Source organism: Pieris rapae, chromosome 1 (assembly GCF_905147795.1).
Source record: "Pieris rapae chromosome 1, ilPieRapa1.1, whole genome shotgun sequence".
NCBI classification, from domain to species: Eukaryota; Metazoa; Arthropoda; class Insecta; order Lepidoptera; family Pieridae; genus Pieris; species Pieris rapae.
The window spans coordinates 5941388-5956952 of NC_059509.1; the positions used below are offsets into that span (position 1 = coordinate 5941388).

At 35.1% G+C, this 15565-nt stretch overlaps 2 protein-coding genes across 2 annotated transcripts; one reads left to right on the plus strand and one right to left on the minus strand.

Annotated features, from left to right (window-relative positions):
- Positions 1–226: 226 nt before the first annotated feature.
- LOC111004072 (DNA-directed RNA polymerase II subunit RPB1) lies at positions 227–8270 on the plus strand. Its single transcript, XM_022274906.2, has 7 exons — positions 227–327; positions 545–814; positions 974–1280; positions 1868–2159; positions 2455–5882; positions 6338–6529; positions 6690–8270. The coding sequence occupies exons 1-7, from the start codon at positions 247–249 to the stop codon at positions 7826–7828; spliced, it is 5709 nt and encodes a 1902-aa protein (XP_022130598.1). The 5' UTR covers positions 227–246; the 3' UTR covers positions 7829–8270.
- A 180-nt stretch (positions 8271–8450) lies between these two features.
- LOC111004068 (acetylcholine receptor subunit beta-like 1) lies at positions 8451–15531 on the minus strand. The gene is made up of 9 exons (XM_022274901.2): positions 15423–15531; positions 13727–13863; positions 13126–13280; positions 12790–12880; positions 12355–12702; positions 11521–11714; positions 10915–11073; positions 10312–10573; positions 8451–9989 (listed from the first exon to the last, which is right to left on the minus strand). The coding sequence occupies exons 1-9, from the start codon at positions 15481–15483 to the stop codon at positions 9825–9827; spliced, it is 1572 nt and encodes a 523-aa protein (XP_022130593.1). The 5' UTR covers positions 15484–15531; the 3' UTR covers positions 8451–9824.
- Positions 15532–15565: the final 34 nt, after the last annotated feature.

The window sequence follows — 15565 nt, forward strand, 5'->3', positions numbered from 1 at the left end:
GCTATCCTTGCGATTATGTACGAACATCGAAATATAATAATAGTCGTTGATAAGTGTACATAAAGTTACATTTATTTTATTTTTAAGAGTAAGTAGTAAATACTATACTTATTGTTTTTAGTAGATTATATCAATTTTTTGCTTTATTTTTATATAGTGTACTCTGCACTATCTATACTTTATGGTCTTGTTCTATATTATACGATACTATCGTCTATCGTCTATGTTTATTTAGTTGTCGCCAAAATGGCGACTACGACTGATTCGAAGGCGCCTGTGCGCCAAGTAAAAAGAGTGCAGTTTGGTATATTATCCCCAGATGAAATTGTAAGTTTGAAAACTAAAAACTATAGGTTTAGAATTAGGATTATGTAATATCTTTTCGTAAAATCTTTCCTCATGTGTCGTTTTTCTTATTGCACCATAATCTAGTCACGCAGTTAGTGTAACACAGCGTATTTTATTTATGATTTAGTATTATCAGTTGAATGCAAATTCTGTATAGTGATGAATGAATGTGAATGTAAATTTCCTATATTTCCAGCGTCGTATGTCTGTCACGGAAGGGGGCATACGCTTCCCAGAAACAATGGAGGGTGGACGACCAAAGCTTGGAGGTCTTATGGACCCACGACAAGGGGTGATCGATAGAACATCTAGATGTCAGACTTGTGCGGGAAATATGACTGAGTGTCCTGGTCATTTTGGGCACATAGATTTGGCTAAGCCAGTATTCCACATAGGATTCATAACAAAAACTATAAAAATCTTGAGATGTGTCTGTTTTTATTGTTCCAAACTTCTTGTCAGTCCGGTGAGAGATATTTTTACTTTATTTATTATTTTATATAGTTGACTATACCAAATAAGTTGTTTGTTAACAAGAGATTGCTTATCTGTAGATTAGAGTAGCTGTTGTCCGCCTAATTTATATTAAGTATAAAATAAATAATATCTCATTTGGACATTTCAGACAAATCCCAAAATAAAAGAAGTAGTAATGAAATCTAAAGGGCAACCACGTAAACGATTGACTTATGTTTATGACTTATGTAAAGGCAAAAATATTTGTGAGGGTGGTGAAGATATGGATATTGGTAAAGAAGGTGAAGAGGGTAAAAAAGGCTCTGGTCATGGTGGTTGTGGTCACTATCAGCCTTCAATTAGACGACAAGGTCTAGATCTCACAGCTGAATGGAAACATGCAAATGAAGATACTCAAGAGAAAAAAATAATTATAACTGCAGAACGGGTCTGGGAAATATTGAAACAAATAACAGGTGAGTACCAGTGGCTCTACTTACAGTTCATTGTAATAAATTTATGGTCTATATTATAAGTATCTCATTTTAATAGTATAACTAGAATTAACTAAGTAACTATTAGTGTATGTATTTTTTATTATATACATTAAATATGAGCAGTGTTAGCCTAGTGGCTTCAGCGTGCAACCCTCATACTTGAGGTCATAGGTTTGATCCCCGGCTATGCACTAATGGACTTTATTTCTATGTGCGCATTTTACATTTGTTGGAACGGTGAATGAAAACATGGTGGGGAACCTGACATGTCTTAGACCCAAAAAGTCAACTATGTGTGTCAACTTTTTGAAACAGATTCAGAAATCTGACGCCAAGACCTTAGAGGTTGTAGTGCCACTGATTTTTTTTTTAATTTATACATTAAATATAAATAAATAATTATTATGGAATGTATTAATTTAATATTTAAGTAATATAGTAATTAGAAAAACCAATTTTATTAAGATAAACAAAATGGAAAGGCAACGAGAATTAACAAATAATATAAATATAACTTAATAATGCATATTTATAAATTTACAATTTTTCTTTATTTTTTTTTACAGATGAAGAGTCCTTCATATTGGGTATGGACCCAAAGTTTGCTAGACCTGATTGGATGATAGTAACAGTTTTACCTGTACCACCATTGTCTGTTAGACCTGCGGTTGTCATGTTTGGGTCTGCCAAAAATCAAGATGATTTGACCCATAAACTGGCTGATATTATAAAAGCAAATAATGAACTGATGAGGAATGAACAAACTGGTGCTGCCGCTCATGTTTTAGCCGACAATATTAGAATGTTACAGTTCCATGTTGCCACATTTGTAGATAATGATATGCCTGGTATGCCAAAGTAAGTTCTGGGGCCTATTTGTTGTGATTAAAATTACTTGAATAGTTTTCTGTCATCTTGAAGTGGCAGTCTCTTGGTGCTAAGATCATTAGTTAGTTAATGTGTAAGAAGTATATATACTACTTATACAAATTATAAACAAATATTTATTTATTTAACTCTGCATAACAAACTACTTAACTTTAAAGAACATACTTTGTCTGGAGGACATTAATATATGAAAGTTTTTGGTATTTTTTCATTAACATATTGAGAGATATATATATATTTTAATAATAGTTATTATTGTTTGCAGAGCTATGCAGAAATCTGGAAAGCCACTTAAAGCCATTAAAGCTCGTCTGAAAGGAAAAGAGGGAAGAATAAGAGGAAATCTTATGGGGAAGCGTGTTGATTTTTCAGCCAGAACTGTCATTACACCAGATCCCAATCTTCGTATTGACCAAGTAGGGGTTCCAAGGTCTATAGCTCAAAATTTGACATTCCCGGAACTAGTGACACCATTTAACATTGATAGGATGCAGGAATTAGTGAGGAGAGGAAATGCGCAATATCCTGGTGCCAAATATATAGTTCGTGACAATGGAGAACGTATTGATTTGAGATTCCACCCCAAACCTTCTGATCTTCATCTACAATATGGTTATAAAGTTGAACGTCATTTGCGTGACGACGATCTGGTTATATTTAATAGGCAGCCGACACTTCACAAAATGAGTATGATGGGTCACAGAGTTAAGGTCTTACCATGGTCAACATTCCGTATGAATTTGAGCTGTACTTCGCCATACAACGCCGATTTTGATGGTGATGAAATGAATTTGCATGTACCGCAGTCAATGGAGACACGGGCTGAAGTTGAAAACATTCATATTACTCCCAGACAGATTATCACTCCTCAAGCAAATAAACCTGTCATGGGTATTGTACAGGACACACTCACAGCTGTTAGAAAAATGACTAAACGAGATGTGTTTCTGACAAAAGAACAGGTAATGAATCTTCTTATGTTTTTGCCTACATGGGATGGCAAAATTCCCCAACCTTGCATCCTGAAGCCAACACCACTCTGGACTGGCAAACAAATATTTACCCTGATCATTCCTGGTAATGTGAATATGATAAGAACACATTCTACACATCCAGATGAAGAAGATGATGGCCCCTATAAATGGATATCACCGGGAGACACAAAAGTCATTGTGGACCATGGAGAACTATTAATGGGTATATTATGTAAAAAATCACTTGGTGCCTCTGCTGGATCACTTCTGCATATTTGTATGTTGGAATTAGGACACGAAACGGCAGGACGGTTTTATGGTAATATTCAAACGGTAATCAACAACTGGCTCCTTCTAGAAGGTCACTCAATTGGTATTGGAGATACTATTGCTGATCCGCAAACCTACCAAGAAATTAAAAATACTATTGTGAAAGCCAAAGATGATGTAATAGAGGTGATACAGAAAGCCCACAATATGGAATTGGAGCCGACTCCTGGTAATACTCTGAGGCAAACCTTCGAAAATCAAGTAAATCGTATATTGAATGACGCTCGTGACAAAACTGGAGGTTCAGCTAAAAAATCTCTAACTGAATACAACAATCTCAAAGCTATGGTGGTCTCTGGTTCAAAAGGGTCTAACATTAACATCTCTCAGGTTATCGCTTGTGTGGGTCAACAGAACGTGGAAGGTAAACGTATTCCATTCGGTTTCCGTAAAAGGACATTGCCCCATTTCATCAAAGATGATTATGGTCCCGAATCTAGGGGCTTTGTAGAAAATTCTTATCTTGCTGGTTTGACACCTTCGGAGTTTTACTTTCACGCTATGGGAGGTCGTGAGGGTCTCATTGATACTGCTGTAAAAACTGCTGAAACTGGATACATTCAACGACGTCTCATAAAGGCTATGGAGTCTGTTATGGTTAATTATGATGGCACTGTTCGAAACTCTGTCGGTCAACTTATCCAGTTACGTTATGGGGAAGATGGTTTAGCTGGAGAAACTGTCGAGTTCCAAAACCTACCAACAATTAAGCTATCAAATAAAGCTTTTGAAAAGAAGTTTAAGTTTGATCCCACAAATGAAAGATACTTGAAGAGAATCTTCAATGAGGATATCATTAAAGAACTCACAGAATCAGGATATGTTATTGGAGATTTAGAAAGCGAGTGGGATCAACTAGGAAAGGACAGATCGGTGTTGAGAGAAATTTTCCCAAGTGGAGAATCAAAAGTTGTGTTACCCTGTAACTTCAAGAGAATGATTTGGAATGTGCAAAAAATTTTCCATATTAATAAGAGATCGACTACTGATTTAAGTCCAATAAAAGTTATTCAATCTGTTAGGGATTTATTAAAGAAATGTGTGATTGTGGCTGGAGAGGATCGCCTTTCGAAACAAGCCAATGAAAATGCGACCTTACTCTTTCAATGCCTTGTGAGGTCAACTTTGTGCGCTAAGCTTGTATCAGAAGATTATCGGCTCTCAACGGAAGCTTTCGAGTGGTTAATAGGAGAAATCGAAACTCGTTTCCAACAAGCTCAAGCAAACCCAGGTGAAATGGTAGGAGCCCTAGCTGCCCAATCTCTGGGAGAACCTGCTACACAGATGACATTGAACACCTTCCACTTTGCTGGAGTCTCCTCCAAAAACGTAACTCTCGGTGTGCCTCGTTTGAAGGAAATTATTAATATATCCAAGAAGCCTAAAGCTCCCTCTCTCACAGTATTTCTAACTGGTGGAGCCGCTCGAGATGCAGAAAAAGCTAAAAACGTCTTGTGTCGTTTGGAACACACAACTTTACGCAAAGTAACCGCAAACACTGCTATATACTACGATCCCGACCCACAGAATACTGTTATCGGTGAAGATCAAGAGTTTGTCAATGTTTACTATGAAATGCCTGACTTTGATCCTACTAAAATATCTCCATGGCTGTTGCGTATTGAGTTGGACCGTAAGAGAATGACCGACAAGAAACTTACTATGGAACAAATTGCAGAAAAAATCAACGCGGGCTTCGGAGATGATCTCAACTGTATATTTAATGACGATAATGCCGAAAAACTTGTTCTTCGTATAAGAATTATGAACAATGAAGAGAGTAAATTCCAAGACAATGACGAGGAAACTGTTGATAAGATGGAAGATGATATGTTCCTGAGATGTATTGAAGCAAATATGTTGTCTGACATGACTTTACAAGGCATTGAAGCAATAGCAAAAGTGTACATGCATTTGCCACAAACTGAAGCTAAGAAACGTATAGTCATTACGGAACAGGGAGAATTCAAAGCAATTGCAGAGTGGCTGTTGGAAACGGATGGAACATCTTTGATGAAAGTACTTTCCGAGCGAGATGTAGACCCGATAAGAACCTTCAGTAACGATATCTGTGAGATATTCCAAGTTTTAGGTATCGAGGCGGTTCGAAAATCCGTTGAGAAAGAAATGAATGCTGTATTGCAGTTCTATGGTCTATATGTAAACTACCGCCACTTGGCTTTGCTTTGTGACGTAATGACTGCTAAAGGTCACCTTATGGCCATTACTCGTCACGGCATTAACAGGCAAGATACTGGCGCGTTGATGAGATGCTCCTTCGAAGAAACTGTAGACGTATTGCTCGACGCGGCAAGCCACGCTGAAGTAGACCCTATGAGAGGCGTGTCTGAGAATATTATCATGGGACAACTCCCTAGAATGGGAACAGGTTAGTGTCAAATTAAGTAACTACATTTATTTATCACACATTTTGGGCAACATGTGTTAGCTGAAATATTTTTTGATCGAACATCTAAACAATTACTACTATTCAATAGTCACATAATGCATTTATTAACATCAATGTGATCTACCTGCACTTTTGTAAACATATTATTAGAAACTAATATTTTAATGTTATATAGCTTATTTTCAAATAGTTTCATAACACTATGTACAAAACTAAGCTACTCTAAATTTTCTCGCTAAGTGAATGTAATTCTTTCAGAAATAAAGTATCTTTAAACCAAATTAGAAATTCAAACCAGCTAGAGTAATTAAATGAAATATGTATTATAGCATCAGTGTGCCCGCAATAAAGTTGAAACAAAATAATATTATTCGATAATTATGATTTTATTAATCATCAACATAATAATTAATAAATATTGTTATAATTTTCAGGATGTTTTGATTTACTACTGGATGCTGAGAAATGTAAGCACGGTATGGAAATGGGTGGTTTGGGCGTAGGCCTAGGAGTAGGTGGCGGAATGTACTTCGGAGTCGGCACACCATCCATGACTCCGCTTATGACTCCATGGTCGAACCAGAATACTCCTGGCTATGGTAGCAGTGTTTGGTCTCCTGGACCGGGTAAGTTTAGTAAAAAAATTATACTATTACAAGTTTAGCTGTGAGATTAATTTATTAATATTTTTTTGCTTTTGTGTGTTATTTATGCTAATGCTTCTCTTTCACAATTTTCAATACAATACCATAATAGTCTCTCAAATACTATGGTGTATTGTTTCAGTGGGTAGCAGTATGACTCCGGGTCCATCATTCTCACCATCAGGTGCATCTGACGCTTCGGGAATGTCACCTTCGTATAGCAGCGCTTGGTCGCCACAGCCCGGCTCTCCTGGTTCTCCTGGAGCCCCGTTGTCACCTTACGCTTCGCCAGCCGGCGTTTCTCCTTCGTACTCTCCCACAAGTCCTGTTTATGCTGCTCCCTCCCCCAGTCTCATCCCAACTTCCCCACACTACTCACCTACAAGCCCGTCCTACTCTCCAACCTCACCTAACTATTCCCCAACATCACCTATTTACACCCCAACTTCTCCAAGCTATTCACCAACCTCCCCTGGCTATTCGCCTACATCCCCATCATATTCACCTACTTCGCCGAGCTACTCGCCTACGTCCCCGAGTTACTCGCCGACTAGCCCGGCATATTCCCCAACTTCTCCTAGTTACTCGCCAACTTCACCGAGCTACTCACCAACAAGCTCAACCTATTCTCCGACGAGTCCGTCTTATTCGCCGAGTCCCGCTTACTCGCCGACTTCTCCGGGCTACTCGCCGACTTCACCCAGATACTCTCCGAATAGTCCAGTGTACAATTCCGGGGCACACAGTTACTCCTCGTCATCACCAAATTACACGCCCACATCGCCAGCCTATTCACCCACAAATCATTCTTATTCTCCGACCTCACCTAACAACTATTCACCGACATCACGCAATTACTCACCTTCATCACCCAAATATTTTTCGGAGTCTCCAAAGTATTCTCCGACATCGCCATCCGTATCGGGAGGTAGTCCTAGATATTCGCCGAACAGTCTTCAGTACTCTCCGACCAGCCCACAATATTCACCTAGCCCGGCGTACTCTCCTTCGTCCCCGCAACATTCCGGAAGCTCAAATTATTCACCATCCTCACCAAATTACTCACCGTCTTCACCAAACTATTCATCTCCTGGATATTCACCATCCTCCTCTAAATATTCCCCAACATCGCCAACATTCACGCCAGCCTCAAATAATTATTCGCCATCATCTCCGGCCTACTCTCCTGCTTCCGGTGGACCATCAACTTACTCTCCAACTTCTCCTACGTCCCCTACTTATACACCTACTTCACCTAATTATGAAGAAGATGATGATTGAATTGTATAATGTTAAGACACTTTTTTTTATAAAGAATATGGAAATAACGAGATGGAAATATTACACACATTTTTATATATAAGGACTTAATAGAAGTTTGAATTTAAGAGTTATTATATATATGTTTATAAATAACTAAAGAAAAATGCACATTGTTTTTATTTCTTCTTTTTTTTTTCTAGTATAATATGATGTGATTTTCAAAGTAACTAAATCTGCATCCTCTTTTTAAACACCTTCAGTATGAGGCTGCCGTCAGAAAACTGTTGTCAAGTATCACCAGTTTCTTAATTTTATTGTTAAGTTTCTTTAAAGCAAAAGTCGGTGATGAATCAGTGTCGCCGACACTTATTGGCCAAACAAAATGTGTGTTAAGGATAATTTATTCAATACACTCTGGATCTAGGTATTGTGTAGATCAAATAAAGTATGTTTTGCTAAATATGGTTTGTTTATTTTAAATATCCAGCCACACAAGTTTTTTGCATTTATTGCACTGGTCTTTTTATATGATTCTTAAATATTTTTCAAGGAAGTCATAAAAATTTCTTATTTGGTACTTTCACATTCTTACCATTTAATTTTTGAAAGTATTAAATAATAATAAAATTAAACTATAATATATTATTATAGGTATCTTTTTATTGTTCTCTGTATTGCCCTGATGTCTGTGTATGATGTACGATGTATTGTGACTGATATCTATGTTAAATAAAAAAATACATAATTTAATCATTTATTTTAATTGCCAATTGGCTAGTCAAAAACCTACGTAATGTATGCAATTGTATATTTTGGACTAGTTTGGATTCTAGACTGGGTCACGTGATGGTATTCCATAATAACATAGGACACAGGCAAACTCTATTAGGCAAGTAAAGCCAGATTCTTAAAGATATACCTAAAGACTAGGACAAAGTTACCGAAAATCAGATAAATACATTAGAATTTCTACAAGGAAGACAATTAAATGAACTTATGCACTATACAACAAGTTAGTTCTTAAAGTAACATGTCTACATAAAAAAGCACACTTTACGACATATTCTTACATCTATTTAATTATTAAATACTGAAATTTATGTAAATTTTGCACATTTGCAGCAATGACTAGTTGTCTGATCGTACCTTTTTGAGTAATTATTATATCTATTTAAACATAAGTGGTAGCGATTTTCAACATGTTGATTAAAAAAAACTATTTACAACTGACTCTATTTCAACCGTTTTTCAATCAGCGCCCCAATTTTAAAAACCGAAAATGATAATAGAATTTCTGGTTTTAACAGTCTTCTAAATGTAAAAATCGCCACCACACCAGTAAGAATATAATACTTGTATTTCTTTATAATATTCTAGACAATATAAAAATTTACACAAAGTTGTCAATTTATTTCATATTTTGATTTTTAATAAAACGAACACAGCCTTTTATAATTCTATCTGTTACGTTTAAATCTACTTGTGTAGGTTATTATATAATAAACTTTTATAAGTACTAAACCTATACTTATAGGTACAATTAGTAGCGATTTATGCCTATGTAAATAACTAGGATGTGGTATTTAGAGAAACCCTACTTGCTAATAAATATATAATACTGAATATAACTTACTACAACAATTAACTGATTAATATGTATATCTTAACTATTATTATAAAGCGGTTTATAATTTTGTTTGTGTCCGAGAATTAATATCTGAAACAATTTTCCGACTTATGCGTTATGTAATGGTCATACATTTTATAAACAGCTACTAAAAGATATAAGAAATAACAAATAATATTTTAAAGATACTGTAAAGCTCTAATTCTATTATTTAGAAGGTGCCTACATTATTTCACATTACATAATCTTTGGCTACCTAATACTGTTGTATTAATATTTTAGTTTTTAGCGATACGAAATTAAAATTTAAAGCTCTCTAAATTTGCTTAAATTATCAAAAATAACAATTTAAAAGGATTAATTCATGTGATAGTGGAAGCATATGATTTATTTTCCTCTGTAAATTTCAATAATGCGATCTTGATCAACGTACTCGAAGATATGTGGCGCATCCATAAGAATGCCGACAGTACCAGCTGTGGTTACTAAGAAAAATATGTAGAGCTGAAGCCTATCAATCACCATTGCGACATACTTCCAGTCTTCGCGGGTCTGTAATGCAAATTAAATTGATAAGTAATTTACTTCTAAAACGTGGGAATAATTAAAAATTAAAATAATAATTTGCTTGGATAAAACCAAGAAAAACGTCTAATCATGACTTTCCAATGATTTACTTCAATGTTAATTATCTATTCATATTAGTAAGAATGTAAGAATGTATTTTTATAGCTTCATAAGACCTTCTTAAGTGCGAGCCTTCAGAGCTATAACGGTTTTGGAAAATCTTTTAATTAAAACATATTTCATTATTGTCACTTATATATTATAGAGGAAAGGGTTACTTTAAAATAACCCTTAAATGATTGATTACCTGAATATAAAGATCTTCATTGCGTAGATGTTCTGCAATGAATTCCACTGCTTCAGTGGCCTTTGCAGCTTCGGGAGACAATAGTAGCGAATCAGAGCTTTCGGATTCTCTTCTTTCTCCTAGTCCGAGGCCACCAAGTGCTCCTAGGCCTCCCAAAGCACCGACTTCTCCTCCACCAGCTGCTCGACTGATCTTGCAATTGGGATGATGCAAGTCGGAGAGTTCCATGGCTTCCATTTTGCTTTGTTTAGCCCCGATAGCACTGCAAATCACCAACCAGTTATAATTGCCTAAATGATCATACTCGTAGTACTAAATATATATATGAAAATATTATTTTCGCAGTATAGCTCTGTTCAATGCGTAAATTGTTGATTTTATAAAAACGGAAATAAATAATCAAGTTCGATAACATTGTGGGTGTGGCACGTAAATTAAAATGAAAAAAAAAACAGGAATGCAGGGTCTCTTGAACTAGCACTTGTGAAGTGGGCACTTGAAGTAACTTTGTTGTTTTTTTTTGCCTTAGCGACAATTTTTAGCAATTCACCCAAATGATTCTGGTGAGAAGCAAACGTCAATATATCCTTCCGAATTTATTACCTAATGTGTTTAGGCAAGTCATGAGGAGCGGCAGCATGGGGTGGTGCACCCATTCCTGGCATTTCCATCATCCACCGAAGACGAGTCTTACGAGGACGACGCATTATTAACAACGTTGGTAAATAGTTAAGAAAAACGCTCCGAATCCATAGCGGCATTCTGCAAGGCCAAAGATTAATTTGCAAGATTGATGTATTGCTTTAAATTTTGGCGAAATTTAGAAATATTTGTCTTATCCACAGTCGTAGCCATAGCCTGAGTCTTTTATAAAACTAACAAGAAACAACCGATGTTCCAATTACTTAATTTCTGGAATTGTTCATCTTAGATACAAAATTTCAAATTGACACCTTCAATTGATTCATTGGTTCATTGATTGGAAGTAGGGAAATAATACATATAATAATACAATTTTTTGTTTCTAAACTGTAGATTTGGTAAACTTATTTATTTATACTTATTATATATTTTAAAACTTATTATATATATTTATTTATTGGATAAAGTAACCTAAAATTTAATTTATTAATGAACGAAAAATTTAATAATTTGATTTTAGTCCTGCTTATGTCATATTAAGTAGTATGATGATTCATAAAAGTTTACCTGTGCGTCCTCGGCCCTCGGAAATTCCAATTAATAATAATTACTGTGACTAAAATACTGACAGTATTCATGATGAATGTGAACAGTAGGTACTTTGCAATAAGTGGTAACACTAAAGACGTCGGTGGTAGAATTTTTGACACCAGAAGTAGGAACACCACAAGCGACAGCAGAATGCTTATACCCAATGTAACCTGTAAGTTTGAAAGTACTTTTGAAGTGGGATTTTAAGTCCAAATTGAATTTTGTAAGTCAAAAATTAGCTGTGATCGCCACTAAGGAACGGTGGATTTGGTGTATTTGCTTTATGAAAGTCAAATTAGTCAATATTGACTTCCATCAAGAAATACATGAACCTATAGACTTTATGTTATATGTACAATCTTTCTAGTTTTGTTACCAAAATCATATCGTATAGCATTGTTTACTAGCCGTCAAAATTTCTTTTCATTATAGTAAAATACCGTGGAGTATGAACCAATCTACTTGAATATCACGCCATTTTTAGAAATAAAATAGTGATATCTACAGCAATTGACTGTCACATTTAAGGCTAACTAGGTCTATATCTTCTCTTAAAACATTCCAGTCAAAATTCCACGACACTTACAGACCGCAGTATAATGCAGCCGTAAGCTTAAATATGAAAATGCTTCAACACATATGATAAATTACAAATATATATTTCTTATTGACTTATAATCCTTGTTTGGCTATTATTAAAAAATTCACACTTTTAAGAAACAAACAGAAGAAAAATCTTTGTATTGTCGTCCTTAGAATTATAACCTGGTGAAGTTTGTTTAGATAAATTCATTAAAAGAAATAACTAACCTTCTCTCCAGCTTCAGCGGGCAAATAAAATACCAGCACACAAAGGAATGAAATTAATACCGTTGGCAATATCAAATTGACTGTGTAAAAAAGCGTCTTCCTTCTTATTATTATGTAAAAGGTAATGTCGGTCTCTGTCGGATGGTTGCCTTCGTAAATATTTAAGTAGGCGGGCACTTCTATTATGTCCCATGTCCCTGATTTCCAGTAATCAGACAAATCGACAAAGTTTTTATTATTATACAGTGCTAAAGATACTTGATCGCCATTAAATGTCCAAGAACCAAATTTCATAATACAAGTTTGTTGGTCGAACGGAAAGTATGTAACGTCGATGGTACATGAACTCTGAAAGAAAATATTCGAAGAATTCAATAATCACATTTCAAATAAAGAATACTGAAAATTATACAGGCATTACGATTTGTAACTCACCTGATAGATGGCAGGTGGAACCCATAGAACTTCGCCATTAGGATAAATCAAGACGTTAGATTTGTAGCGAACTTCGTAGTTACCGTCGGCACTATAAAACAAATGTAATTGTAAAAAAAATGAATAAAATACGTTTATTTTGGAACATAAGATCATCATGGTATTACTTATTCCACGTCATTTAATTCGAGCCTGTTGTAATTCTCAACTCATTGTTCCAAGGAACAATACATCAAGATGCAGTCGATCAAAATAAATGTATACCATCATTATCCGAGAAATAATATATCTATATAAATAGTAATGTTTATTAATTTATATTATTATAATCTTTACTTGTTAAACAGCACAATATCCGGTTTCCACACTTTGTCAGGTGGCAGCCGCAGTACCCCGATACCACCATAGTCAGCCTCATCCCACATTAATTGGTAGTCCATCCAAACAAGTCGAAGCCATACATTCGATTTCATGATCTGGTTTTTCTCGTTCTACGAAAAGAATAATTATGAATGAACCAATACCGTATATATATGAATAAAATATTAAAACTATAAGATCTTTTTTATTTTATACCTATGACTGATGTAATATCACGACATGTCGCGCGAATTTAACCAATAAAATATATGTTTCTAGTAGTTGTGTAGTTAAAAATTTCTAATAAAACTATGATTTATTTGAAATAAACGAAGTTTATAATAACTGAAATAATTATCTTATTCTTAGAAACTGTATATTACACTTTTTAATTGTTATAAGAAACATCTCAAATAACCCATTTAATTCAACACAGGTGGTACTCGTAGGTACAAGTAGAAATACTAAAAAGTGGTTTGCTTCAACAACCTGATGCTTAAAGCTCCGTCATAATTGCATAAACATCAAAACTTGAATAACGTGGGATCAACGTGGGAAGCTTTTATTTTTTACTCACAACATTGATGAGTTGAACAAAGGCAAGGCCAAACCGAACGTCTACTTTTTGTGTCATATTCTGGACTGGTCGGATCAGTTTGTTGTAGCCACGGAATAGATCCCGGACCAACCGCTCCTCGTCTTCCGAACACCATCCTGTAAATAATTATCGAATGTATAAATAATTATCATAGAATATATGTATAAATATAGCCACTACTTTTACACAACGGCATAATTTTTAGATTGTATTAGGTTTCCAAAGAAATCAGTTATAATTTAGGTGACTTTGATGCCATGGCGTAATCTTTTTTATTGAAATTACTGTACTTAGTAACTTATGTTCATCTTAAATTCACATTTCACTTATTAAGTAAAACTAATATTGTGCCCGCCTAAGAATTTAAGGCAAATAAAATGTTTTATAAATTGTAAGTAAAAAGGAGAACTCGAACTATACTGGAGAAACGGCTCGAAGGATTAGATACGTGTATATATGTAAAACACATCAAGCCCTGTGGACTTTTTTTCCTCCCATATAAAACCAATTTCATATAAAATACCTAATATATCAGAACACAATTGTAAGAACATGATTGCACCTCAATATAAACGTCCAATCCAGTTTTTTTATAGAACAGGGGGCAAACGGGCAGGAGACTCACCTGATGTTAAGTGATACCGCCGCCATGGACACTCGATGCTAGAGGGCTCGCGAGTGCGTTATTTCAGTATTATTCAATGATATATATTATAATATATATACCAGTTATTCTAAGCACGTACTTTGTGGTTACCTAGTCATTCTATATTGAATTGAATCCAATTAAGTCTAAACTAGGATAGGTCTGGGTAATTTTTTTTTCTTTACGTGGCTCTACAGCACCAGTTGATACATTCATAAATAGTAATCATCGAAAGAAATATTAATATTTAGTCCAAACATTCGATCTTGTCCTCAATCAAAATAAGAATAACACGAAGGCTTAGTGTAATTCTTTACTTATCTTTGCGTAAGATCAAGAGGGCAGTTGGATTATTGTCACGATGTCCTCTTTGGTGTATCCATAGTCACAAATTAAAGTAATTATAATATATAGATTCACGTTTTGTAAGTGTATTAACCTGTTTAATATTGTCTATGCACTGCTTATTTAGCTTTACCTAACAACATTTACATATAAATGTACGTACGTCTGTATTAATTTATTACCTAGACAGCTGTTTAATGATTGCGTTTTGGATAGATCCAGTTTTTGCCTGTACTGTAATAAATTCGTATTAAAATTTCATAACATTCGTTCCTCTTGATGCTGCAACGGGAGCAGATCAATAATGAGCAAAACGCAAGATAAACTCTATGAACTCAACATGTGAGCTTTTATATAGATATAAATTCTGCGTTATGTGTAAAGATGTATTTATCTGATTTATTAATCGGAAGAAACGTAAATAATTACATTGTAACTTATTCTTTCCATTTTAGACTGAAAGCATCATAATTTCTCTTATTCTGTTTCCACCTCTTTTATTAAGATTACATTTATCAATTACATACTAATTACCAATGTATTTATTGAAATTATTTTGACATATTAATAAACGATCGCGCTGATTTAATTATAGGGTGTCGTCGTCGTTTTCGACGCGTTAAAGGCTTTTGGATATTTATTAAGTATTGATTCATGAGTATAGATATAAATGTGTGTATTTACCTGTATATAGTGCGGTAAGCAACGCTAGAACGAGTAGCGGGGCGCGCGAGGCAGCCGTCATGTCGGCGGGCGGCGGCCACTGCCGTACGCCGGAATCGCGAATCGCCGCTTTTACCGACACGCACTTCGCACGCCCTGCGCCG

Coding starts and splice junctions, on each gene's coding strand:
- LOC111004072 (XM_022274906.2), top strand. CDS start 247: ATGGCGACTACGACTGATTCGAAGGCGCCTGTGCGCCAAGTAAAAAGA. Junction 815..973: donor CCAAACTTCTTGTCAGTCCG/GTGAGAGATATT, acceptor TGGACATTTCAG/ACAAATCCCAAAATAAAAGA. Junction 5,883..6,337: donor ACTCCCTAGAATGGGAACAG/GTTAGTGTCAAA, acceptor TATAATTTTCAG/GATGTTTTGATTTACTACTG.
- LOC111004068 (XM_022274901.2), bottom strand. CDS start 15,483: ATGACGGCTGCCTCGCGCGCCCCGCTACTCGTTCTAGCGTTGCTTACC. Junction 11,074..11,520: donor CGAGGGCCGAGGACGCACAG/GTAAACTTTTAT, acceptor TTGGCCTTGCAG/AATGCCGCTATGGATTCGGA. Junction 10,574..10,914: donor GACTTGCCTAAACACATTAG/GTAATAAATTCG, acceptor GGTGATTTGCAG/TGCTATCGGGGCTAAACAAA.